This window comes from Hakea prostrata, chromosome 7, assembly GCF_041222555.1.
Source record: "Hakea prostrata isolate BN-2017 chromosome 7, UWA_Hpros_2, whole genome shotgun sequence".
NCBI classification, from domain to species: Eukaryota; Viridiplantae; Streptophyta; class Magnoliopsida; order Proteales; family Proteaceae; genus Hakea; species Hakea prostrata.
This window is the reverse complement of record NC_142606.1, coordinates 10,050,983-10,076,440: the sequence shown is the minus strand read 5'-3', so window position 1 is coordinate 10,076,440 and position 25,458 is coordinate 10,050,983. Positions and strand designations below refer to the sequence as shown.

The window sequence follows — 25,458 nt, the reverse complement described above, 5'->3', positions numbered from 1 at the left end:
TACCTACGGTCACCTTTTCAGCTTTGACGATGGCCAGTAACCGACCTTCCAGTCAGTCAGACAGGTCTCGCAGAAAGGCGAAAGCCACGCTATAAACTGGGCCTAACAGCACCAAGAAGGCAACAACCACGACCGTTAAAAAAGAAATTAAAACAAAGTAATGGACAGAAAAAATTAATTTATTAATTTTACCTTTTTCACCTGCAAATGTGAGAAAGCAGGAGAGAAAAGAAGAAAAAGAAAATTTTGGATTCAAATCATCCCGAACAGTTTTAGAAGTTGAGAGATTAATTAATTGTTAATAAATTTTTAATTTCAATTACAGTCCATCACAGTTCATCATCATCATTTCTTTGTTTTCTTTGTCTTTTGGGCGGTCCTTTTTCGCTTTCCTATTAGTGTTAGGCACGTCTGGCACTAGTTGTTCCTTCAAACATTCTATCCCTATCACACTCCCTCTGTAAGATTCTCTCTACTGTACCTGGTTTTGTTGTTGTTCATCTTCTTGCACTTTTACCTTCTTTTTTCTTCTTTCTTTTCTTTATCTTCTTTCTCCTTGCTACAGTTTCTTACCTTTTGATTTAACATTTCTGGTAGATTGAGGGCCAAATTGGATTCATTTCTAGGGCTTTCTTTCTCAGTCAAATTGGATTTGGTAGTTCTTCTTTGAGGGCTGTTTCCTTCTCCAGGTACGATGCGAGTTAGAAGACGTGGATATTATTATTTTTTTAAATTTTGATATATTTTAATGTGTTAATATTTGTTGAATTGTTCGGTGTGAACGGAAGATATATGGGTCGTCGATATCGATCGTGAGTTGTAGAGGTGGCTGGAATTGTCTTGGGGTTTTAATTGGGAAGGAATTGATCTGCTTTCTGTTCGTTTTTTTTGTTGAGTCAAATTTAGGTGTTGGTTCTGGTGACAGAAGGGAAAACGATTAGTTCTCTCCTGTTTTGGGTTTCGTCTGGATCTATTTGTTGCTTGGTTTGAGTTTTGTCATTCAATTCTCATTAGATGATGGGGGACTCACGGGTTCAGGTAGGAGCTACTCCTGTGCTTGAATGGAATTGAATTGGATTCTGATGTTCTGATGTTACGACCCCTGCTTGAAATTTTTCATCCGTCGAAGAGGGTCTAAAGTCACTATTAATTTTTTTCTTTCCAAAAAAGAATTTTCAGTTGTATTTTATCTGACATTTCCCTTGCTCTGTTTCCAATTTCTAATCTGGCAGAGTTTTATTTTGAGATGTGATATAGGTTATTTGTTAATTCTTTTTGTTCTTTCTACATACATCATACACTTCATTTCCTCTGGTCCTCTCTCTTTCTAAGTTTATATATTCTGGCTGATTAACTATTATTGCTGTTCCTCATCTGTTCTACGGGAACATTTTGTCTTAGTCATGCTGAGTATGTGTCTAAAAATCCACACCAGAGAGTAAGACATGCCATCTTATATTAGGATCGACTTAACATTTGCCTTCTCATATTTGATGTCTTAAACATCGTGCTTCTTAATGATGTTTTCTTGAGTTAATGTTTGGTCTGTGTTACTAGGCATTCAGGTTGTTATTGATCTTCTTATTACCTGCATAATTGTTTCTTGAATTGGTTTGGTGTTTGGTGTTTTTGTTTATTTACTTTGTGTAATTATTGGTCCTTCAGCACAAGAGCTCTCAACATGGTAATGATAATGGTTAAATTCTCTTTTCCTCCATTGGTGAGCTTGCGTTAGTCAATTTTGGGATTTTGTTTTTGAGGATGGACAGAACTGCTAGGAGAAGATAGAGTTTTCCAATTGCCGTGGATTTGCAACACGACCCCCCCCCCCAACCAAATAAAAGGGACAAAAAAAAGAAGAAGAAGAAGACACAAAAGCTTTTTAATTGATTTAAGATTGTTGAATTGACCCTGAGGCCTGAATTGGCAGTAGGCATGATAGTGCTTGCTGTTTCAGACCTTGATTTGAAGTGCAGTGGGGTTGAGAATACAAGGTAGGGATTTGATTTAAAAGTCAACCATGTCTGTGAAGGACAACCCTTATAGGATTTTCATAAGATAAGTTTTGAGTAAAAAAGTTTCTCACATTATACGTAGATGGCTGGGATGGTTAAAATTTTACGAGTTGTATGATGGCTGATGAGCATGATCCATAATTAGTGAGACCTGAATGCTTATGTTAAATTATCATTATGCATTCAAACAGAGATGGTAATAAGACTAATGCTCTTTTCTCTGATGTACATTGATCTACAGGATATTTCTTCTCCGTCTATCAAGCCAAAGTGGACAGAGAGTAAAATCTTAAAACAAAGAAACAATATGTCTGTTTCAAATAGGGATTTGGATCCTGCCTTCCAAGGAGCTGGACAAAAGGCGTATCCTTTCTTTCTTGTGTGTCTTACCTATTGTTTTGGCTTGATTTTATCTGGACTTGCATTCAGCCCCCTGTATTTTTAAGTGAGAAGTATGCTACAGGACTCATGCAGTGGCATTTGGAAGAAACACAACTGTTTATTCTGTTTGATTGAATTCAGATAAGTTTTAAGCAGTTGTCTGGAGCTTGAGATCAGCAAGTAGATTATCTTCCACTTGATCTTTAAGAAAATGAATGACCAAAAGGATTTTTCTTTTGAGCTATAGAACTAGAAGGAGCAAACTAGCTTTTCACTGTGACGTTCCGATTTGGTATTCTAGTATAGTAATAAGAACAGGGAAATGAAAGAGTTGGAACTCCAGAAATCTCTTTCATTGTAAACATTTCCTCATTTATGTATATATATATATATAATAAATTTAGTTTATCTACTGTCTATTAAGAAACAGCAGAATGCTACACACAGTGATGATTTGAGATTTGACTACATTATTGTGCTCCTGTTGGAAGGATTGGAACTTTGTTTACTCCTAAGTACCAGATTGAAAAAGTCCTTTTGTGGATCTTTCATGGTTTCTCAGTGAAGATATTGAAGAGATGCTGGCTTTTTTGGAATAACTCTTTTAGGAAGTCTAGTGTATTAAAATTTGGCCAGGTCCTCAAAATGTTCCATATTATAATTTGGTGATCCCTCATTATTGATTGGTAAATTATGGATGGTTTTATTGTAACAAGTGGACTTTTACGCTTAAGTGGTAGAATGAGAGAAATTTTCAGTGTCAGTGTGAGTGTTTTCTTGGTATTTTGTATTTGGCTTTGCTACAATACTTGCTCCCAACAATATTCAAATTCATTGCCTATGACAGGTTCACATCTTGTCTACAGTGAGAAAGGCCATGAGCTGCATAACCTGGTGTAATGCCTACTAGAAAGAAAGAGAAAGCATTGTGCTTCTCTTTCTTGGTGAGGTTCTCCTCAGTCCTCCCTGCTTATATGCTGGGGCGGGGAAGCATACAGTTTACTTTCTTTGTTAATTTCCCTATGTATTTTTTACTAATAAGTGATGTAAACTGCAGCTATGCAATTGGCGCAATTAGCTCATGGTTCATTCATGACCATTTGACAATAATAAAGCTTCTCTCAGATTTTATATTAACTAATCGTGCTTGTGATACTATTTAATTGTTGTTATGTTTAAATATCAATATTCTGGCGGCGTTATCATTTCAATTTCTATATCTGAACTTTCAATGTTTCTTGCTTGCTTGTGTACCTTTGACTTTTGAAAATCCTTAACAATGTGTAGTGGAATAGAGATATGGCACATCGAAAATTTCCGTCCTGTGCCTGTACCTAGGAACTTATATGGCAAGTTCTTCACTGGAGACTCATATGTCATTTTGAAGGTATGCGGTCTTGTGCTGATTTTAATATGTTGATGTTTGGTACATGTTCATTGGAGGTTGGTAATTATTTTGTATGCCTCAGTGTGATAGAGTAGTAGCAGCTCCATAATTTATTTCCTGTGGATCCGAAGTGACTGAATGTTGTTAAAAACTTAATACTTCAGAAATTCTCTAACTCCCCCAGTACAAGGGGAGAATTTTGTTTGTTTGTGATGTTATGGGTCTATTGCTTCTCCTTAGGGTCAGCTATGAGTTGACCATTCATATGACGCATTTTACAATCCCCTTCTTTAAGTGGAGTCTGTTGCTTTTCTATCATAGTTGTGGAACTTCTGTGATGGATGCAGAAATTTTACTTTTTGATGAAGTTATTTCTGTAGAGAATTTTGATTTGCATTATCTCATGGATAACCTATTTGGCATATCTGAACTTATTGAAAATTTTGAATTTGCACTATCTCAAGGCTAACTATTTGGCATGTTGGAACTTATTGAAAAACAAATAGGTCTTAGAAGGGCTGCAGTTCTATTTTGGAATGAAATAAAATGAATCCAAAGCTTAAAGATACAGCTAGTATGTTTCTGCTGAATCATTTTCATAGAAGTGGTACTCCAGATGCCTTTTACTTCTTCAGTGAATAGTCTGGTTGAGTGCCTCAAGTGGGCCTTGCTTTTGATGCAGTTAGTTTTATGATGACATTTGCTTAAAATTTCATCATGAATGCAATGAGGACCGCAATGCTGAAAATGCAGAAAATTGAATGGGAAAGTTACACAAAATTCATTGTACAAGCATTGTAGTTTTTACTGTCTAGAGACATTTTAATCCCTACTAATAATGTGGACACCTAGTTACTAGAAGGCTGAGTGCATTACTACTGATAAGATGAAATTTCTTCAAGGAAGATAGGATCGGACTTCAATTTGTGAACAACACTATTGACATTCATATGTTGGCCTGCAATTTCCCGCGGGATCAAGTGAAAGATGTTGGATTCATCTGACCAACATCTGATATTTGGGCAATATTGCCATGGTAGCTACAGAGAACGTTAGATAGGAACCCCCTTTTTTGTTCCCTCCTTTCTTTTTGACCCTTGGGTGTGATATTCCATTCTTTACATGTCAATATTGATCATTATTTCATTACTTCTGACTGTGACACCTTATGCAGACCACTGCCTTAAAAAGTGGTTCCCTACGTCATGATATCCATTATTGGCTGGGTAAAGACACCAGTCAGGTTAGTGGCTGTTACTATTGAATTTTTCTTTAATTTACTTGACAGTAACTGGATCCTGTATGCAGTTACATATCACTCGTTTGATTTTATTTTGTCTGTTATTGATGTCAAATCAATAGGATGAAGCTGGAACTGCTGCAATCAAGACAGTAGAATTGGATGCAGCTCTTGGCGGACGAGCTGTTCAGTACCGGGAGGTACAGGGCCATGAAACAGAGAAGTTCCTATCTTATTTTAAACCATGTATCATACCTCAAGAAGGAGGAGTTGCATCTGGCTTCAAGCATGCTGAGGCTGAAGAGCACCAGACACGCTTATATGTCTGCAAAGGAAAACATGTAGTCCATGTAAAAGAGGCAAGTCCATGTACCTGGCTGATCTTTTCTGAGGTGGATTTATTGACATTGGTCAAATTTATATGTATGTAATTTTAACTTCTTTCATGGTGGACAGGTGCCATTTGCTCGATCCACACTCAATCATGATGACATTTTCATATTGGATACCAAGTCCAAAATTTTCCAGTTTAATGGTTCCAACTCATCTATTCAAGAGAGGGCTAAAGCACTAGAGGTTGTTCAGTACATTAAAGATACATATCATGATGGGAAATGTGAGGTAGCTGCCGTTGGTGAGTAGACATCTTTACTGGGAAGCCGGAGATTATATTTTAGCCTTGCATTTTATAAGTTGTTAAATTGTTATTGTATGTAGAGGATGGCAAATTGATGGCTGATGCTGAAGCGGGAGAATTCTGGGGTTTCTTTGGTGGCTTTGCCCCTCTTCCAAGAAAGGCAGTCACTGAAGATGATAAAACAGATGAATCCTTTTCCATGAAACTTCTTTGGTAAGATCATGGGTTAATTTCTGAATCTTCTTTGCCAAGAATATATCTTTTTCTCACAGTAATAATTTGACATAAATGTGTCAGTAGCTTCCCTAAATTTGGTAAACCTTTTTTTTTTTGGGGTCTTTTGAGGTATTGAGTTTGGGGCTTACAACTTAGTTAGAGACATGATTCACTTATGGCAAGTGGTCCTATAGATACATAGAATCACATAGTGATTACACATGCTAATCAATTTGATCAATAGATTGACCAATTATACCCCAACGAATACGAAAAGGAGAAGCTTTACAGAACAAACAATTTATATTGCTTACATGTTTTGCACAGGAGCCTTGGACATAACCTATGAACTACATGATACTGTTGGGCTCTTACAGGTTCTCTTCTGTGCAAAATTCTAGTGTACTTTTTTGAAATTCTATGAAGGAATTAGAGATAAATTGTAGTCCTTGATCAGTCATATTAGCAGTTCTGTCAGCCTGACAAACAACTAATCAGAGAGGAGTGAGTCTGGCCCAACCCCTCCAACCCCCCTCCACCCAAAAAAAAAAAAAAAAAACCCAAAGGCATGGAAAGCAACTCTGCATCAATTTTTTTTCCTCTTCTTTTTTCCTGCTTTCTTTAGATTTTCATTTCTCATTAATGCAGTTCTAATTCAAGTGTGGACATGTATTTTCCGGTTATGACTTGGTTGTAACAATATGTGTTTGCCTATTTAGGGTCGAGAAAGATCAAGTCCAGCATGTTGAAGCTGATTCCTTGACAAAGGAATTGCTCGACACAAATAAGTGCTATATTCTTGATTGTGGAATTGAAGTTTTTGTTTGGATGGGAAGAAATACATCTCTTGATGAGAGAAAGAGAGCAAGTTCGGCTGCAGAAGTAAAATCTCTGACACTACCAAATATATATTGTCCCCCCCCCCAATTGAATATATTTTCTTAATCCCTATCATGTCATGCATAATCACCGTAGGAGTTAGTTCGTGGCCCTGATCGACCCAAAGCTCACGTCGTTCGTGTTATTGAGGGATTCGAGACAGTGCTTTTTCGTACAAAGTTTGATTCATGGCCTCAAACAAGTGATACTACTGTATCAGATGATGGTAGAGGCAAAGTTGCTGGTTAGTGAATTTCAGTCATTTACCAAACCCTGCTTTTACTTTCAATTTATGTTTTTTATTCAAATTTGATATAGTTTTATTCCTGCTGATTTGTAGCACTTCTGAAACGCCAAGGAGTTAATGTCAAAGGACTTTTGAAGGCTGCACCTGCCAAAGAGGAACCCCAACCATATATTGATTGCACAGGCAATCTGCAGGTGCTGTTACAATGATGTCATACGCTCTCATCAGTTCATGCAAAAAAATATATTCATATATTAATAGCATCTGCATTGCAATTTTAGGTCTAGTTTTTGACCCTAGTTTCCAGCTTGAATGGACAGGTTTGGCGTGTGGATGGTCAGGAAAAGACTCTTATTCCAACTTCTGAACAGTCAAAGTTTTACAGTGGAGATTGTTATATCTTTCAGTATTCATATCCAGGAGAAGATAGAGAGGAATACCTTATTGGAACTTGGTTTGGGAAACGAAGTGTGGAGGTGAGAACTTGTTTAGGAATACCTAGCACCGGAGATCTCAAATGCTTACTGAAATCCTATCTTTATCTTGTTCTTGTGCTATACTCTGGAGTTTATTATTTTCTTTTACGTTCCCCTGAGAAGCCCCCCAAAACGAAAGAAATGCTCAAATTGCTTGTCACATCTCACCATTAATAAAATATTGTATCACTTCTCTGTTTCTCTTCTAAAGGAAAAGTAATGAAATTAAAAGGTTTGAGAAGGATCAAGCAGAAGACATCACAAAACAGTATCCGGACTTCTGATTATGGAAGGCACTGATTTGCCAGATCTGTACCTACAACATGAGTAGATATATCTACATTAGTTAATCTTTAACTGGTTTTAAACTCGGTATGTTGCCATAGCTGTATTTGATGCTCTTCATGGAACTGTGATTATTTTTTGCTAACACTAACTAAATATTACTGATTTAATACATGAATCTTAGGAAGCAACCATGGATCATGTAAATTGTTCCCATCTCTAAACTTATTGAAGTCCTTTCCTTGAGAAGTGGAAGAGGACACATCTCAGATGGAAAAGAGCGTTGTAGGTGCTTACCATTTGGTAGCCCCAGTTTGTTTTGAGAATAGAGGGTCTTTTCATCATCTGCTAGTAAGTAGTTATTGTATTTTAGGTCTCCTTTTCTCCATCTAATCTTTTTAGGATATGTGTTACCAGCTTGTACAGCGGAGCGTTGGGCCATGAAGAAGAAGTCATGTGAATAAACTTGATGTTGTACATATGAGGATGTTGAGATGGATGTGTGGGATAACTAGAAAGGATATAGTAAGAAATTCTTATTTGAGCTGAGGTAGGTGTTGCACCAACACATGATTAGATATGTAAACGAATCAGATTCAGAGCCGAATCTGATTAGCAAAACCACTATCCGAATCATCCGGCGGAAATTTAGAGAAGGCATCTGAATTCGAATATAGAACTTTATCGGATATCTGATAATAATCCGATCAGATAAACTATCTATTTATTGATTGGTGATTGTCATTTTTTGTATTTTTGATTTCCGACTTCTGGTTACTGATTACCAGTTTCTGAATCTCCTCATCTTTTAAGTGCCTGCTGGCGTTCCTCTTTACACCTTAACCTGTTTGTAATCAATTTAATGAACACCTTAACCCATTCACAAGTATTATAGAACTAGATCAAGATTCTCTGTACCGTATACATGAACATTTCTCATCATGTTTGGCAGCGCCTACTTTTAATGACCATATTTATGTTAATGGATGGTATTGGCACGATTCAGATTGAGGGAACCATAGTGAGAGGGGCAGGTCAAATATTGCCATAGAAGTATTGAGGAAAGACATGCTTTGCTTAAGTAGTTAAGGCTTATATCATGTATGACCCTGAAGCTTATTGGAGTGGAAGGATTATGGCAAGCCCAATTAGTGGGCACGGGGATGTATTGATGATGACAATGATTGTAGAGAAGGGATGTCGATCACAAGCATACAAAGAATAGAATATGATGTGAAGGCGGCATGGTCATTTTCAAAGGAGGCCTTGAGATGCACCAATACGATGGAGTGATTTGATGCTGATTGAAGGATCTAAAAGAGCTTGGGGGCAAGCCTAAAGTGACACTATGTGAAGTAGTGAGGATACACTTTTCATAGTGTTTTTTGGTAAAACACTTTTCATAGTGTTGGGTCTTGTCTCCAGTTATGGCCTTGATTAGAGCTGATTGGAGTTTTATGGTTCTTGTAGCCAGCCCTATTTAGGTGGGTTATTGCTTAGTTTTTGTTGCTGATGTGCACTTTCCTCATTACATTTTGTTTTTGTGTGTGTCTGAGGATCCGTGTAGTGGGTCCCAAGTAAGCCTGAGTTGTTGCTGTTTTATAATTCCTCTTATGCTACTACACAATCTTTTCATCTTCAGTCTTTTGTACAAATACTATGTTTTCTGTGATCATACGCCTATTATGATTCCTTATATTTCTGTGTTGGTAACTTACTGCAGGATGAAAGAGCTTCAGCAATCTCTCTGGCTAACAAGATGGTTGAGTCGTTGAAGTCTCAGGGCACTCGGGTACTTTTACCTTATACGTTGTCTCTCATTAATTTGGTGAACTAGTCTATAGTCTGATAAACTTGTATGTTGTTATTTTATCAATAGCATCTTGATTTTGCATTTGCAGGCTCATATCTTTGAAGGAAATGAACCTGTTCAGTTCTTTTCGATCTTTCAGAGCTTTATTGTGTTCAAGGTTTGTATCTATTTGATTAATGTCGAAAGGAACTTCATCTAGAATGCTATTTCTGTTTCTATTGATATATGTATACTATCCTCAATTATCGAAATATCAACTAACTTTGCAATTAAATAGGGTGGTGTTAGTTCTGGGTATAAGAATTACATCATGGAGAAAGAAATCCCTGATGACACCTTTTCAGACGATGGTATCGCATTATTTCGAGTTCAAGGTTCTGGGCCTGATAACATGCAAGCAATCCAAGTTGAACCGGTACATACCCTTCTACTTTCCTTGTTATATTTTGTTCTGGAATGGTATAATTTTCTAAAGCTATAAGGTTTTCTTTTTATTTTGAACCAAACTATAAGGTTTTTCTGGTATGCATTTTGTTAAGATACATTGTAACTGTAGGAGTAGCTTCCCTCCCCAGCCTAATGATGTGTATTTGTTCATACCTGTCCACACATGGAGTAGGAGTTATAGGATACTTCATTTCTTGTGAGTTAATGCTTCTTCTTTTTTTCTTTCTCATATTGGAGTATTTTGGATTACATTTTTATTTCTTCGTCAACTCTCCCAGCTTGGTTTTTCTCTTTGAAGAATTGAGGTTGTAAAACGAACTCTACTTCTTCATAAACAATATCATGAATCTTGAGAGATTCTTGTAGAGTGTCATCTATTTCATAGTTGTTCAGGCTTCTAAACAGCCCAAGATGTTGGAGGGATCCAGATGCAAGGCATCCATAGTGCCTGGAAACCCAGGTGTCTCCTATGCAACCCCTTGACAACTATGCTGGACTTCATCCTCACTGTTGGCCTCCTCTTCCAATACTATGTCGACCTTGTTTTCTTCAGCCTTATCTGCTTTGAGCTTCGTGATATAAACCTTTCACTCTAATATTCTCCCATTGATCTTCCATACTCGAATCTTCAAGCAATGTTTCTTTGCCATTGCAAGTCACTGTGATCCCTTCAGCTTTATCCTAAATTCAGGCTCTTTTCATTCACTGATTTTGTTTGATCTTTCTTTTAAGTGTGCAATGTTTAGCTGAGACGCTACTTCCAATGTAAGCTAGAAGTTAGTTCTTTGTACCTTGTCTAAGTAGATGTCATCTCCTAATGTGAGTGCTCGTTGCAACTTAGCATAACCAACTCCTGTCAATCTCCTGATTCCCTCAGCCAGTTGAAGGCTAGCCATTTCGGAGTTGTTGCAATACCACTTGATGGGTTTCTACAAGCCTAAGAGACTAGGTTTCAGAAACTTAGTTTAAGCCGAATTGCAGCGAATGATGTGTGATCACAGTTAAAGAGGAATATCACAACCAAAATGCGAAGTTCATTTGGGCTGATATTCTGGTCTAAGATCTGTACTATACTGAAACAATCCCTCAAATGATGATCCTGATCCATCGGTTGGATCTGGATCAATGGAGGGGAATTCTAATGAAGGTAGAAGTGGAACTTTTGATTAGAGTTTCCAGATCTGGGATCTCAGGTCCTTGGGAAAATTAAAGCTGTATTGATGATTAAACAGAAACCTAACCAAGCAACAACAATAAATCATAGTTCAGATTTATGCACGGAGTTATATTCTTACCTTGGGATTTGAGCTACAGTTAAACAGTAAGCGGCATTAGTAATAGCAAGTACAGAAGCTTACGAATACTAACAGAATAAGATGCTTGAACCCTTGTTATCATAATCAGAGTACAACTGAAACCCACAGAACATAAAAATGTAATTTTTAATATATATTTCTGATCTAAATAATTCAAAATTCTGGATATCACAAAGTTCTAGTTGCAGAAGGGACTGACAAAAACATCTCACAAATAGGATATAAAACAAAAAACAGAAGCATAAGAATTGTGTCTGTTTGAAACTATAACAGATCTGAATATCCAGTGATATCTTAGGGTATAATGTCAGTTCAATCTGTTATGGCCCTGAATCTGCTTTTGGCAGCCCTTGTGATTTACCTGGACTCATAGTAATCATCCCTGCGACCAATCACACACATAACACGCACTCCAAAGTGATTCAATCCACACACACACAGCGCTTAAGGGAGATAAAAAATGGAAAATCACATAAACTCAGTGAAATTGCAACAACCTCTGGAATCTGGATTCAACTCTACTGGGATGCAAGATGCCCGACTTCAATCCCCTACAAGCCCCTAACTGAGGTCTTCCCCTCACCGACAAGCACTGCTCGTCCCTTCCCTGTACAACATTCTTCTCCCTTTGCGTATCTCCACTAATATAGCCCAACAATCCCCAAAATTCCCTAACTGCTTTCCACATAGGCCAGCATGGAAGTGGCTGCTCCCCAATAGGATGTTGCCACTTGTCCTTGTCCCCCCCCCCCCCCAAAAAAAAAAAGAGGGGTTGTTTTGATACCCTACAGCTCCCCTACACCCTCAACTTTAGGGAATCAACACAATCCAATGACTTAGACACTAAAAAAGATTAATCACTGACTTGTCTGCATAAACTAAACACTGCACAAGAAGAGTAAAACAAGATGATATAAAGGAAATATATGACCTGAGCACTTCGCTCAAGCCTCATCATTCAGCACCCGCTGATCAACCCAGCATCTTACTAGGCTGCAACTGTTTCCCACATGCCATGTTGGAAGGAATAGGTTAAAACAGAATACAGTAGGAATAAGTTAGAAAAAAACAACACAAAGTTTATCCAGAAAAAAACAACATAAAGTTTATCTTCTTAGAGTATTTCTCCAGGATAAAATTCTATCTAAAGAAATAGGTTAATTAGGTGTCTCACACAGTTAGAACTCCGTTCTTGGTGAGGAAAGAGTTCTAATTGATAAGGGTTTATCCAACATTTACAAGGAAAAATAAGCAGGAAAATAATTTAAAAAAAAAAAAAATCTAATCTAAACTAAGAAAGTAAATCCATGGGCCAAAGCGTAGTTGTCAAGGCCACACTTAGGTGTCCAGGTGCCTTGGTTGGATTGTGTTATGGCTGCCTCCCAAAGTGTTGGTCACGCATAGTCACAGAATCAGTGACAGCTACACAAAAGGCCCAACATGTATAAAACCAAACCCTATGCTCTATGCTTATTTCCATTAAAATAAGCACTACTGAGTGTCTAATCTGCATCACTAGATTTCAAATTTTAGAGATTCTATTGTGAGTAGAAATCTAGAACAACAGAGTTGATGGAAGATTTGAAGGGACGAAAACAGTGGCAGAGCTACATAGGGGCCTGGGGGGCCATGCCCCCCCCCCCCCCAATCTATTTTTAAATTTGATTACTTTGATTACTTCTTTTCTTATTTTTCTCACTCCACATGTAAAATGCCACAATTTGTCCCCCCCCCCCCCCCAATATTAAAAATAATGTTTTAAGATAAAGATGACAGGTATAGATGTCATTCGTAATCATTATCCAACGGTTATCCAACGGTTATCCAACGGTGAACGGTTACCATTAAACCCCTGTTTTGAAAGAACAAAAAGTTAAATCTTAATTAGTAACTAACTCTCTATCCATAAAATTTTTCCTATATGTTCTCATTTATTCTCTCTTGAGTCTCCTCTTTTATTCCCTTTTTTTTCTCTCTTTTCTTTCCTCACACCTCTCACAAATGGCTTAAGTAGTTAGGGAAAATTTGGAAAAGCTAGCAGACGTTGGAGTTTGCCTAAACTATCTTCACAATTATCAAGTATTCACTCTCTCTTTCTCAATTTTTCTCTCTCTCAATTTTTCTAGTATTCTTTTCAAAAAACCTTAGAAAACCACGAAGGCATGAACCAATTGAATTTGTTTTCAATTTAATACTGAATTAATTTATTTTTTTTAACATAAAGTGGATAGTATATTTGTATAGTTGTATGAACTAATTATTGAAGTAATTGTTCTACAAAAAATAAAAGCATTAATGAGTAATTGAACTAAAATAATTTTGCAGTGGGTCCCACAAGGGCCCACACAATATGTGCAGTGGCTTAATGTTTCGTCCGATGGGGAGGTGATCCAGACTTATTATTTGCCCCCCCCCCCCAAAAAAAAATGTTTAATACTGGCTCTACCCCTGGACCGTAAAACATAATTCACTTGGAGGAAATCAGCCAATAAACATCAATATGAGTAACAAAATCATTTAACAATCTAATTCTGAAGCTTAGCAGAATTTGATTCTAACGAGGAAACTAGAATCTCAAGTTTAGGAGAATATGACGCTGATGAGGAAAATGGTTTCTGAAGTTAGCAGAATTTGATGCCTATGACTAATGAGAAAACTGGATTTTGATTAGAACTTGAAATTTTTTTAAACAGAAACTGAATTAGAAACTAGAATAGTAAACTCAAATCAGAATGAAGGAGATTAAGAACAAGATTCAATTAGCAACCTGAAACGTGGAAGAATATAGTGAACTGCAGATTAATGGAAGTAATAATCGAAAGTAGGAAAAAAAACAAACAAAAAATTAAAAAACAGCAGAGAAGGAAGAAGATTACCTGGAGAAGAAAGATGAATAGAACTGGGAGGAGGGGAGAGATTGGATCTGGAATATCCATTTGTTAAGAAAACAGAGCAAAAACACAAGCACACAAGCACACAAAACAATGAATTTATGTGGATCACCCGAAGGCTACATCCACAGCCGAGCAGATTTGGTGTTTCACTATGAGGAGGAAGAAGAAGATATTACAGCCTAGCCAATTTTCTCTACCCACTCTCTACATTTCTCAACCCAAATCACGAGACTATAAATAGTTACAAGAAAAATGGACAATGACAGATTTACCCCTGTACTAAAAAAGAATGCCCAAAAATAAATATAAGAATTTCCATAATCTCTAAGACCCATTGCAACTAAGTTGTGTGCACTGTCTATTCATGGAATCCAAAGTCAACACAACCTTTCCAATTTTGTCTAGACTTTCAAAACAAGTCTAGGTTCATTTCATCACATGCATAATCAACCATGACAATAGTAGACATTCCAAAATCTTATATTTCCAAAATTATACTTTCTTTAATTTGTCGAGACACCTCAACGCTTGCATCTTTTACGAGCAATTCAAATTTTAATATTTTATTTTCAAATTTGAACCAATTTTCACATGTGATGAAAATTAGTCTTCACCACAACACCATCCTCATATGCACACTCAGTAGCTCTGATACATCTCCAAGACATTTCGATCAATAGGGGTCTGGTATAGAAGATGCATACATAAATATGGTCCTTTAAATTTCCAGACTAACTTCTAAAAGGGCTCCGAATTGCTTTCACACATGGGATTAAAGTAAATAAACTCAAAACAGAACTTTTGGACGCTATTAAATATCTAAATCTGACTTGAACAGTCAACTACCACTGCTGTAGACCAATTTAATCCCCACTTTATGGACTTTTCGACAAAACCTATTATATTGAAACTCAGGGTATTTTCTTCACTGAAAGTGTTTATTTTTTGAGACTTCCACCTTTCTCCTTTTCCTCTGTCTCATGTTCTTATTCAGATGATCCATTAATTCTATAGCAGTTACTGTCATCAAATAATGTAATGCCTTATTTCTTGTCAAACATTTGTTACCAAATATGTTAATTTTTTATGTTAGCTACCTGGATTAGTGGTTAGTTTTGTAGCTCTGTGAGATATATCTCATTCCTGTGTAATTTGATATTTGTCTGTGGAACATATTGCAAAATCACTGTAATATCCTTGTGGAGCAAATTGATTGTCTGTGGAACATGATAATGTTATTGTAAGGTCCTAGTGAAAAAAATTAAGTTTAAATTTGTTCTCATCTAAACACAGTACATTATAAAATTGCTTTTCTTACATCCCCCCTTATTTCTAACAGGTGGCATCATCTTTGAATTCTGCTTACTGCTATATATTAGTTAGTGGTCCCACTGTCTTCACATGGTCTGGAAGCCTAACTACTTCAGAGGATCAAGAGCTTGTTGAGAGACAGCTTGATTTAATAAAGGTTCATCCTTCGCAGTGGCTGGTTCTCTTTTAAGCATTTCAAATGAAATTTTGTACAGTTTCTGCTAGTTATTTGCTGTCCATTCTGTTATCTGAACTGATTTATTTATGCAGCTGGAGTAACTGGATGGATCCCTCTTTGCATTGATTTGTGTTACTCTAAAAATCATATTTGATTGTCTAGAAAAAATATTCAATGTCCATCCTACTTTTAGGGCATGGAAATCAATTTTCTCGCCTTTTTACTACCATTATTAATACTTCCTTGTTGCAAGGATCCATGTAGCCGAATCCATTTAGTTGGAATAAGGCTGAGGTGCTGTTTTATTTCATCTTTCTTTACTAGGAATAGGATGATGACCCTTTTTGATTAATGAAGTGATATCTTCTAGCTTGAGTGTGGCCATTAGTTCCACAAGATGTTCGCAGACTCTGCAAACACATGACCAGTCAATTGCATCATCTTCTCTGATTTAGATTAACTTGGTATGTTGTTAACCAGTAATCTAGTTTAAGGGGAATATAAAGAAAATTCATTTGGCTGCTGTCATTTATTGACTTGGACTAATTTCCAGCTCATCTCTTACATGCAGTACCCATATCCTTTGGATGGGAACCAACACTTCATATTTGGAAGACTATATCAGTTCTAAACATAACAAATAATTTGAGGCTGACATATGTTTCCCAAATTCTGGTGGTTTGAATAGCCTGGTAATTTTGAATATAGTATATCCTCCCTGAGGATCTTCAGTCAGAAAAAGATTAAAGTTATGATTGATCACTACTAGTTCATACTGAAATGGATAGGGTTCCCGGGAGAAAACATTCCTCAGAGAACATCTAACTGGAATAGACAGGATTCTCAGGAGAAAACATTCTTCAGAGGACATCCCATTAGGAGCACCTTTTTTTTTTATATATAAAAAAGTTTGCTACCATAGCACTTCAGCTTTTGTCATTTGTCCTGGATTATGTGATTCAATAAAAGGTTTCTTGTTTATTTATATTTCTTGGTGGGGTTGTGACCTTTTAGGCTTACGCTAGTTAGAAGTTGAGTGGTATTTGTACATTCTGAAGTCTACCCTGTATAAGTTAATAGTGAAATGCCCATCTCTCTTGGATTGTTTGTGTGGAGTGAGGTGAGAGGTGGGGAGGAAGTGCAGGTGTATGTCAGTTGACTTACTGGATAGTCTACTGAAACTTTTGAATTGTATCTGTTTTCTGTTCTGAAGTTTAAAATGATTGTTCTTAATGCTTTCATATGATCACTCCATAAGTCCATATTGAACACACTGTTCATCATGTCCTTAACTCCTTATCCACCTCATTGTCGTGCAATACCAATATGCTTTGAATTGTTTGCAGCCAAATGTACAGACAAAACCACAGAAAGAAGGCTCTGAATCTGAACAATTTTGGGGTTTGCTCGGAGGTAAATCTGAGTACTCCAGCCAGAAGATTGCAAGAGATGCTGAAAGTGATTCTCATTTATTCTCTTGCACTTTCTCGAAAGGTATAAGGAGTTTATGTTACTTTCCTTTTCTATCCAGTGCTTTTCCTATGTCTAATGTTCCGTGTATGACTAATATACTTTATGTTATCCGAAACACACTGCCAAACTGGTTCTTGGGCTGCAGGTGTCTTGAAGGTGCGTATTTTTCAGTTCTTTTTACCCATTTTGTTAAGCAAATATGAGAAATTATAATTTTGCTTTTCTGTTCAACAGATCAGAGTGGGTTGACACTCTTTGCCTATAAACTTATCTGTCAAGAATAAAACATTTCCTGTTATATTATGACCAGTTCATGCATGGTAGAAAGGATATGGATATTAAGAAAAGTAAAATTTTAGAAGAATATTATCAAATGAACCTGAAAGATAGTAAACTTAAGCTGATTAGGGAACTAGGTACAGAGTAAGTTTAATTGTCATCAGTTTTGATGAATCACTGGAACAATGTAAACTTCCATTAAAAGATATTTTGTGGCATGCTGGCACCTTTTTTTGGTTCTACGGTTTTAATCAATTTTCCTAGGCATCAATTAAATTCAGTTGCATTTTTTGGTGGTTGAGTCATTGGGTTCCTATAAAGATTAAAATTTGTTATTTTGTGTCATCTGGAACTGTCCTTATTTATCTCAACTTTATTGGTTTTCGTTGAATTAATAGTGCAGTAGGTGGTCCAATGCTTTGTTTACAGTGTAAAATCTGAAGTATCCGAATGGTTTGGCAGTTTGAACATGGAACCGGGTAATTGTTGAACATTCTGATGCAGATAATCACACAAGTTGGATTATTCCATTAAGCCTCTTTTGGTTGGGGCCAAATTGGAAAGTGTTCCAGTGTTTGTTTTATGATGGAAAAAAGCCATTGAAAAGGTTTTCAAAATATCAATTTCTGTTTGCAGGTAAAATTTTGTGCTGAAACCAATAAAGGAATGTAATGGGCCACTTTAGTGGGCCTACAATTTGGTAGGAGCTAGGACTCTTGAGACTAGTCAAGTTGTATTAGATTAGTCCAGGTTGGACCCTTCTTTATTTTTTGAGCCCTTTTTATGTACTAGTCAGCTTAGTCCAGTTCTGGAATTATTGCGAACCTGAGTCCTGATTCTATTCTAAGCTTACATTGTGTTTTTATGGCTCTGGTTTACGTGAGTGTCAGAGAAATCTGCTTTTAGTGTCCAGGTAGTAGCTTGAATTCCATATCTGTTTAGGACTAGAGAACTGGTCTATAAATTCTATGCGTCAATTTTTTGTGGCTAATACCAGAAACGAATTTATGAATTGAAAAACTTTAGTTTTTTCCAGCAAGTATTGCCTTTTCTTAATGTGGCAATGATCCAAACAGACAGACTAGGTCCTACCATACAGTTTAATAATTCTTATATTCATTAGTATTAAGGTTTCTTAACTTGGTAATTTTTGGAGCAATTATCAGGATTTGATGTAGTATACCTGTTTAAAAAAATAAATAAGTAAATAAAGAAAGAAAGAACGAAAGAAAGAAGAAGAAGAAACCTCTAATGGTTCCGAGTCTTTAGACTGAGCCTACAACCTCAAGTTCTTTTACAGGAAAATCACCTTATGTAATTATGCTTTTATGCCACATAGAACCCATATCAATGCAATATATTTAGTAATAACCTAATATAAGAAAAATCTACATATACTATGGAAAGCATTGGATATTAATATCAGTATTCATCAGAAAAACAATAAACATAGTGCAACTTAAAGTTGTGAAATGTCAACGAGGTGTTGTTGCCTTAAACCCAAGAAAGAACCTGGACCACCTAGGCAGTGCACTGTGTCCACTGTCTAATCTGGGATAGGAATGGACCTACTTATGTCTTTTTAGTAATCTTCTGTCTTGATCTTCTACTCAGATGGTCTTGCATCATTGTGGTGCATGATCTGGACTGGTATTGCCCAGGACCAATCCAGACTTTTGTTCTGATCTTTAAAAGAACCTGCTGCAATTATGTAAATGTAGTACCTGATCGTCAAAAACTTGTTGCATCTACTTCTCATTTAATGTGAAGACTTTGCTCCCCCATCTTTTCCAAAATTCTCTTCTTTTCTTGAAGCATAGTCCCTGAGGATCTCCCGATTTCTCAAAGTTAATGCAATTATTAACTTGACTACAAGTTCTCCAATGTTTTCATCCCCTTATGATTTGAATTCCTAACAAAGTCAACAATGAAAACAGAAGTTCTATTACCAATTTATATACATTTCAATGCCCAAAACTACTCTCTATACCCTTCTAGAACTAACAAAAAAATAGTAAAAATAAGGGTGATTTGCTCGTCAGGAGAGGAAAGTATTTTTCTCTCATGTCAGGCTAATTTTTTATTTCAGAAAATTGCGAAGATACCTACGATCTTCTTAGTTTCACTAAACGTGTTGCAGCAATTGTGATACTTCCTAACCTCCAATCCAAGAAGACCATTCCCAAAAGGTAGAATTGATATGCTTTAAACTGCTATCTTCATGCTGGTGTGGGGGAATATGAATCTCAAATCAAAGGGTACAAATGAGCTTGTTTGGAATAATTACATTATTTAATTGTTTTAATGTTAATGGATAAATTTACTTCCTCAAGAGATTTTGTTCGATGGTGTGAACAGAATGGTTAAGCCCTCTAGTTTTGCTGTCTCAAGGAGATATTTATGAAACTTTTTATGCAGAAAAATTAGAGAAGCGATTTTCTTTTAGTTGAAATATTCTTTGGGTTGGTACATGTGCACTGGTTTTTGTGTAAAGGATATTTGTCATTTGAGTCATTTGGCCTAAATAGGGGGGGGGGTAAGGGTTTTTCCAAAAAAGAAGAAGTACGGAGAAAAAGAAAAAAAAAAAGAAAAGAAAAAAAAAAAAAAGAGAGGGGCAAAGAAAACAAGAGGAAGAAGGAGGGGAGACAAGAAACAGGAGAAGGGTGAGAAATGATAGAAGAGGCTGACATGCATGAGCCTAAAATAAGGTTCAGAGTTGAGACTACAACATTTATTAGTATACAGTAGTCAAACTGTTCTCTCTGCTATTTGTTTTCCTACCTTTACTAGGATTTTCTCTGTTCACTATTATTCTAATCTTACATATCGACGATCTCTCTAGAGTAGATACCCCCTTATCTAGAGTGCCTTTTTGTGCTATGTCAGTTTCTCCTATTCTCTGTTAAATCTGAAGTGTCCTGTTTATAGAGTTAGTTTCATATTCTGCTCGATTACTTCCATATCCTATATATCCTTAGTACTAGTCTTTTGTTAGATTTTCTGGTTGGGGATTAGTCTGCATTGGTTTTCTTACTTTTGTATACTCTATCATGCCATATATTTGTATGCAATTTCATTTATGAATCTATGATAATAAAATGTATTATGAACTGCTATTTTCATCTTCTTTCCTTCCCCACTCCACACCCCTTCTTTTCGTGGGAAGGTGTTGGTGAATATAACTGTGTTTTCTGATTTAATAAGATACTTAAAAATTAAAAATTCTTAAGAAACATGAAAACATCTTATTGCTTCTGTTGTTCCTCTTATTGCTAGCCGAGAAAAGCATTCACCCACTGCTGTTAGTCATGTTGTGATTGCAGGTTAAAGAGATATTCAATTTCAGCCAGGATGATTTGATGACAGAAGACATATTTATACTGGATTGTCGTTCAGCTATCTTTGTTTGGGTTGGGCAACAGGTGGATTCCACAAGCAGGTCCCAGGCTTTGACTATTGGTGAGGTATGATTTTGTTGCTTTGGTCAAAAGGCTTTGTCCAGCAGATTTAGCTTTAAAGTTTGAGTTGACTAGAGTTAGTGAAACTGCACAACTGTTGAAAACATGTTTACCTTAGCCTTGTCTTTCAACCATGATTAAACTTACGTTAGTCCTTGACCCTAGTTTCCCATTGCCAAGTTATCCAATTAACCATGGTTTGCAGAATATATCAACCATTAGTTATGATTTGGATATTTCAAAATAATTTCTTGACTGGGTTCTTGATGCTTTCTTCATATTGCACAGAAATTCCTTGAACATGATTTTCTCTTGCAAAAGTTATCTCTTGAAACGCCAATATATATAGTCATGGAAGGAAGTGAGCCATCCTTCTTCACACGGTTCTTCTCATGGGACTCTGCCAAGTCTGCAGTAAGTAATCATCTAATCATGAAACTCATATGAAGGTGTTTAAAACTTCTAAGTGTACGTAAATATTTTTTGTTGTGTGCAGATGCATGGAAATTCATTCCAGAGGAAACTTTCAATATTGAAGAATGGAGTCAGTCCAATAGTTGATGTAAGAACAATTTATGATGAACATGCGCAAATGTTTCTAAATTGGCCAGACTCCTTGAGCTTTTATTGTGTTTTTACCTTTCGTGCTTTTTCTGTCACACCTTTTGTATGATTATTTTTAAAATGGTTATTGTAGGTTCTTATGACATGTTTAAGAGTAGATGCAGAAGAAAAATCTGTTTTATATATTCAGTTATTTTCCCCAAATTATATCTGGTTTTTTTTTTTATCCATTTACTTATTTTATTTTATGTGGTAATGGGATGTTTCTTTTACTTTACTATGTTTTCTAGAAAAGAACAATGTGAAGCTTCAACAAACTGAGGTTGTTGAGGAGCTGTTTAGTTGACCTGATGTAACCTTAGATCGAATAGGACCAACTATGGACCAGTCTTTCAAGATCTTAAACAGTACCACTAGTAGTGAGTCTAATAGGGTTTTAGGATGGTACGATGAGGCAGGAACTTGAAACAAGTAAGAGTGTAGGTATAAGGTGTATATTGTTCGAATTTGGGAAGGTTTTAATTGTCGGATTGAGTTTATGTTAAAAATCAGGGATTGTTTGGGAAAATGACAACTTAGCAAAACGGCAAATAGGGTGTTTGGAAAGTTAGAAGATTAGAAAGAGAATTGGGGTTGGGGATAATTCAATTAACTGTTCTCAAAGATATTCTTGAATAATGGGATTAATGATAGATGATATTCTTGGGAGAAAGAAAAGAGAAGAAATTAGACTTAGGATACCAATCCTGCATGCATTGCTTCACAGCATAAAAAGAAAAACTCTGAAAGTCATTTCATCTAATCAAATCATCTCTAATTGATGGGGAGATACCTCATTCATCAAAGGTCTCCTATTCACTCTAAAACTCTACGTGACAAGTAGAATCAAAATAGAAACAGAATTCTATCTAGCCATGAAGTATCCTAATCCAACTCAAACACTGAATTTAACTATTAATTCCATTTACTGGCATTGCCTCCACTTTACGGGCTTATTAGTTAGATCTGTTGTCTCAATAACCCCAAAAGTAACAAAAGCCTAATGTGTATAACTTACCCATGGGTCAAAATAAAATTCTCAATTGACACAATTGGATATTCTTAAATGCATCATGACCTATGAAGTTAACAGCCGTTCTACAATAACAGTGAAATGGCCGTGACGGAAGAAATCAACCCTATGAGAGAACTTTGCGGCTGAAGCCAGTAGTGAGGCAGACCTGGAATGTTAAGAAGATCCATTATTTATTTATTGTTAATATTACATTTAGTGACAAGCCTAAGAAGATTTTTCAAACCCTATATATTATATGCTTCAGGAAATAATGAGGATCGGGTGGTGCAAACGTCGGGGTGAAGCCCCAAGGTTGGGGTTGCTATTGGGACCATTTAAACTATGAACTCAAATAGTAACTGCAGTGGTAATGCTGTAATTACTAGTGGAATAGAACGCATGACATGGAGGGGTAATTGTGGAAGATAAATAAATTCAAACTAAATAGAACAATAAGACAAAAGGAAGGGTCCTATTGGAAATAGGGATTAAAAGAAATCTATCATGGGGAAGAGGACTCAGCTGCATCTAGGGGATTTGGAGCTCAGGTGTGAGCTCGGTTCTACCTTCCAGTAAAGTTGAGACTGGTTTTTTGGCAGAAGCCCTAGGGATGAGTTCGCCCTCTCTCATAGCCAGGAAAGGGTCCTGTGGTTTGAATCCCCCTAGGAGTGTGACTTTATTTGCTGATAGATCTGTAAGAGGGACTTTGAGGAGTGGAATTTCAACACATTCTCTTCAAGGTAATGACACTACTACTGGGAACGAAATAGCAACAGGGTGAGTAGAAAGAAGATGGGTTCAATCCCACACAGCAGGTGACCAGAACTCCAAAACAACATCAGCAAGAGAAAGACTAACAGGAAATAAGAAAGAATAAAGAAAGGAATAAGCTAACTCTTGCTTTTTATACCAAACACACCCCCCCCCCCGGGCAAAAAAAAAATACCCATCTTGAACCCCTATATTTTGCATGATTTTGTTTGGAGTTGGTTTGTAAATGGATATATGCTGTACAAGCAGAAGCCCAAAAGGAGGACTCCTGTATCTTATGGAGGAAGGTCCAGTGTGCCAGACAAGTCACAGCGGTCCAGAAGCATGTCTTTTAGCCCAGATCGTGTTCGCGTAAGAGGCAGATCCCCAGCTTTCAATGCTTTAGCTGCTAATTTTGAGAATCCAAATGCCAGGAATCTATCAACTCCACCTCCTATGGTTAGGAAGATCTATCCAAAATCTGTTACACCAGATTCAGGAAAGCTCTTGTCAAAATCAGCAGCAATAGCAGCACTGACTGCTAGTTTTGAAAAACCAGTGGCAAAAGAAACTCTTGCTCCAAGACCTGTACGAGGTATTGTTTTGGTATGACCATTGAAAGTCAGGGAGGTATGCCTACTTCATAATTGAAATTTATATATTCACTTTTTATGGGTGAAGGAAACTCGGAGGCACCCAAACCAAAACCAAAAGAAGAGCCAAATTCAAAGGAGGACTCCAATTCTATGGGCAGTATACAGGAAGATGTGAAGGAGGGTGAAGCTGAAGATGACGATGGGCTTCCAGTGTACCCTTATGAACGCCTTAAAACATCATCAACTGATCCTGCTCCAGATATTGATGTGACCAAGAGAGAGGTAAAAGTTTGAAAGACATTTCATCACATGTGTAATGTGCATGTCTGAGATCCTGTGATTTGGTGATTGCAGACTTACCTATCTTCAGAAGAATTCCGGGAGAAATTTGGGATGACACAAGATGCTTTCTATAAGTTTCCAAAGTGGAGGCAGAACAAACTCAAAATGTCTCTACAGTTGTTCTGAGTTGCCTTCATGTCTAGTTTTCCTTCAGCGCGCCCTGTATCATAATTGCAGGTTGAGAAACCGTGGTTGTAGATCTGTATGGTTTATTTCTCCCTCTTTTCAGCTCAACATTCAGTTGCAGTTCAAGAGAGAGAGAGAGAGAAATAGTTTTTGGTGCTTAATTTCATTGCTTGCTTTTTACAGGGACTCTGAAACTCCTAGAGGTGAAGGGGACAGCATCAGTGCATTTTTAGCTGCTTCTGTTCCCCAGAAGCTTGTTTTCATGGTTTATGGACAGGATCAGGTTTCCCTTATCATTTTTTTTTTTAACTTTTTTCTTTTGTTTGCATGTCCAACTTTGTCTCCTTTTCCCATATTATTTCCCCTTTTGGTTTTGTCCGAGTTAGTCGGCTTTATTCTTTGTGAGCACAGGTTGGTTGTGAGCTTGCTTTTTTTGTTTTCTTTAACATTGTTTCTTCTAGAGATTAATGGGCTTGTTGCTGCAGAGTACTTAGAATGTATTGTATAATCGGGGATGCAAAAGTGTGTACAGCAGAGTGTAAAAATTCATTTGTTAGCAAATACTTGCCCAGTTATTTGTTTTGATAATAAATTATGGTTTTCCATCCTCTGTAGGCTCATTTCAGTTGTCCCTTGGCGTTCATTTCCTCTTTCATTTTTCTACTCCTCACGGGGTTTAGAAGAAGTTTCACCATTTTTTGGTAGAAAGTTAGTTTCACATTTGTGTAATGGCACAAGTTGGTGAGTTTGTTATAGACTTAAAAAAAGGTAATTTCCTTGGCGAAATTGTAGCACTGTTATTTGGGACTACCAGAAATTCATTTCTTTTACTTCTCTAGGCTTGGGGAGCCATAGCTTCTGTTCTCTAAGGTATTATTTGAAATATTTTTCTATCGATGTGTGGTAGAGCCCAGATGAGATCTAATGAAATGCTTCTGCGATTCCATTGTCAAGTATTGGAAGCTTGATGGTGGTTTTGAAAGAAACTCCATGTCGAAATCAAATGAAGTTCTAAACTGCATTTATTGCTCAATGAGTCATGTTATTCAACACTGTCACACTGTTCTACTGGCGCTTTGGTTACTCTTTTAATT

General features: G+C 36.7%; 1 protein-coding gene across 2 annotated transcripts; it reads left to right on the top strand.

Annotated features, from left to right (window-relative positions):
* Positions 1–202: 202 nt before the first annotated feature.
* On the top strand, positions 203–25,454 carry LOC149009624 (villin-4-like). 2 transcript variants are annotated; one of them, XM_089161872.1, is made up of 25 exons: positions 203–460; positions 598–689; positions 2,257–2,378; positions 3,684–3,783; positions 4,958–5,026; positions 5,146–5,382; positions 5,480–5,657; positions 5,741–5,873; positions 6,596–6,758; positions 6,852–6,999; positions 7,096–7,196; positions 7,323–7,478; positions 9,487–9,555; positions 9,665–9,733; positions 9,854–9,991; positions 15,573–15,701; positions 17,069–17,216; positions 17,341–17,351; positions 20,798–20,938; positions 21,221–21,346; positions 21,429–21,494; positions 23,571–23,895; positions 23,982–24,178; positions 24,251–24,415; positions 24,548–25,454. In XM_089161872.1, the coding sequence occupies exons 3-24, from the start codon at positions 2,323–2,325 to the stop codon at positions 24,362–24,364; spliced, it is 2,874 nt and encodes a 957-aa protein (XP_089017998.1). In that variant the 5' UTR covers positions 203–460; positions 598–689; positions 2,257–2,322; the 3' UTR covers positions 24,365–24,415; positions 24,548–25,454. The 2 variants fall into 2 exon arrangements, with proteins under 2 accessions (XP_089017998.1, XP_089017997.1); XM_089161871.1 differs by lacking the exons at positions 203–460; positions 598–689 and adding an exon at positions 727–1,038.
* Positions 25,455–25,458: the final 4 nt, after the last annotated feature.

Excerpts from the sequence above, each read along its gene's own strand:
- LOC149009624 (XM_089161871.1), top strand. The coding sequence starts at position 1,015 with ATGATGGGGGACTCACGGGTTCAG. Across the intron at positions 6,759-6,851 it reads GAGCAAGTTCGGCTGCAGAA|GAGTTAGTTCGTGGCCCTGA; the intron begins GTAAAATCTCTG and ends TAATCACCGTAG. Across the intron at positions 15,702-17,068 it reads GACAGCTTGATTTAATAAAG|CCAAATGTACAGACAAAACC; the intron begins GTTCATCCTTCG and ends AATTGTTTGCAG.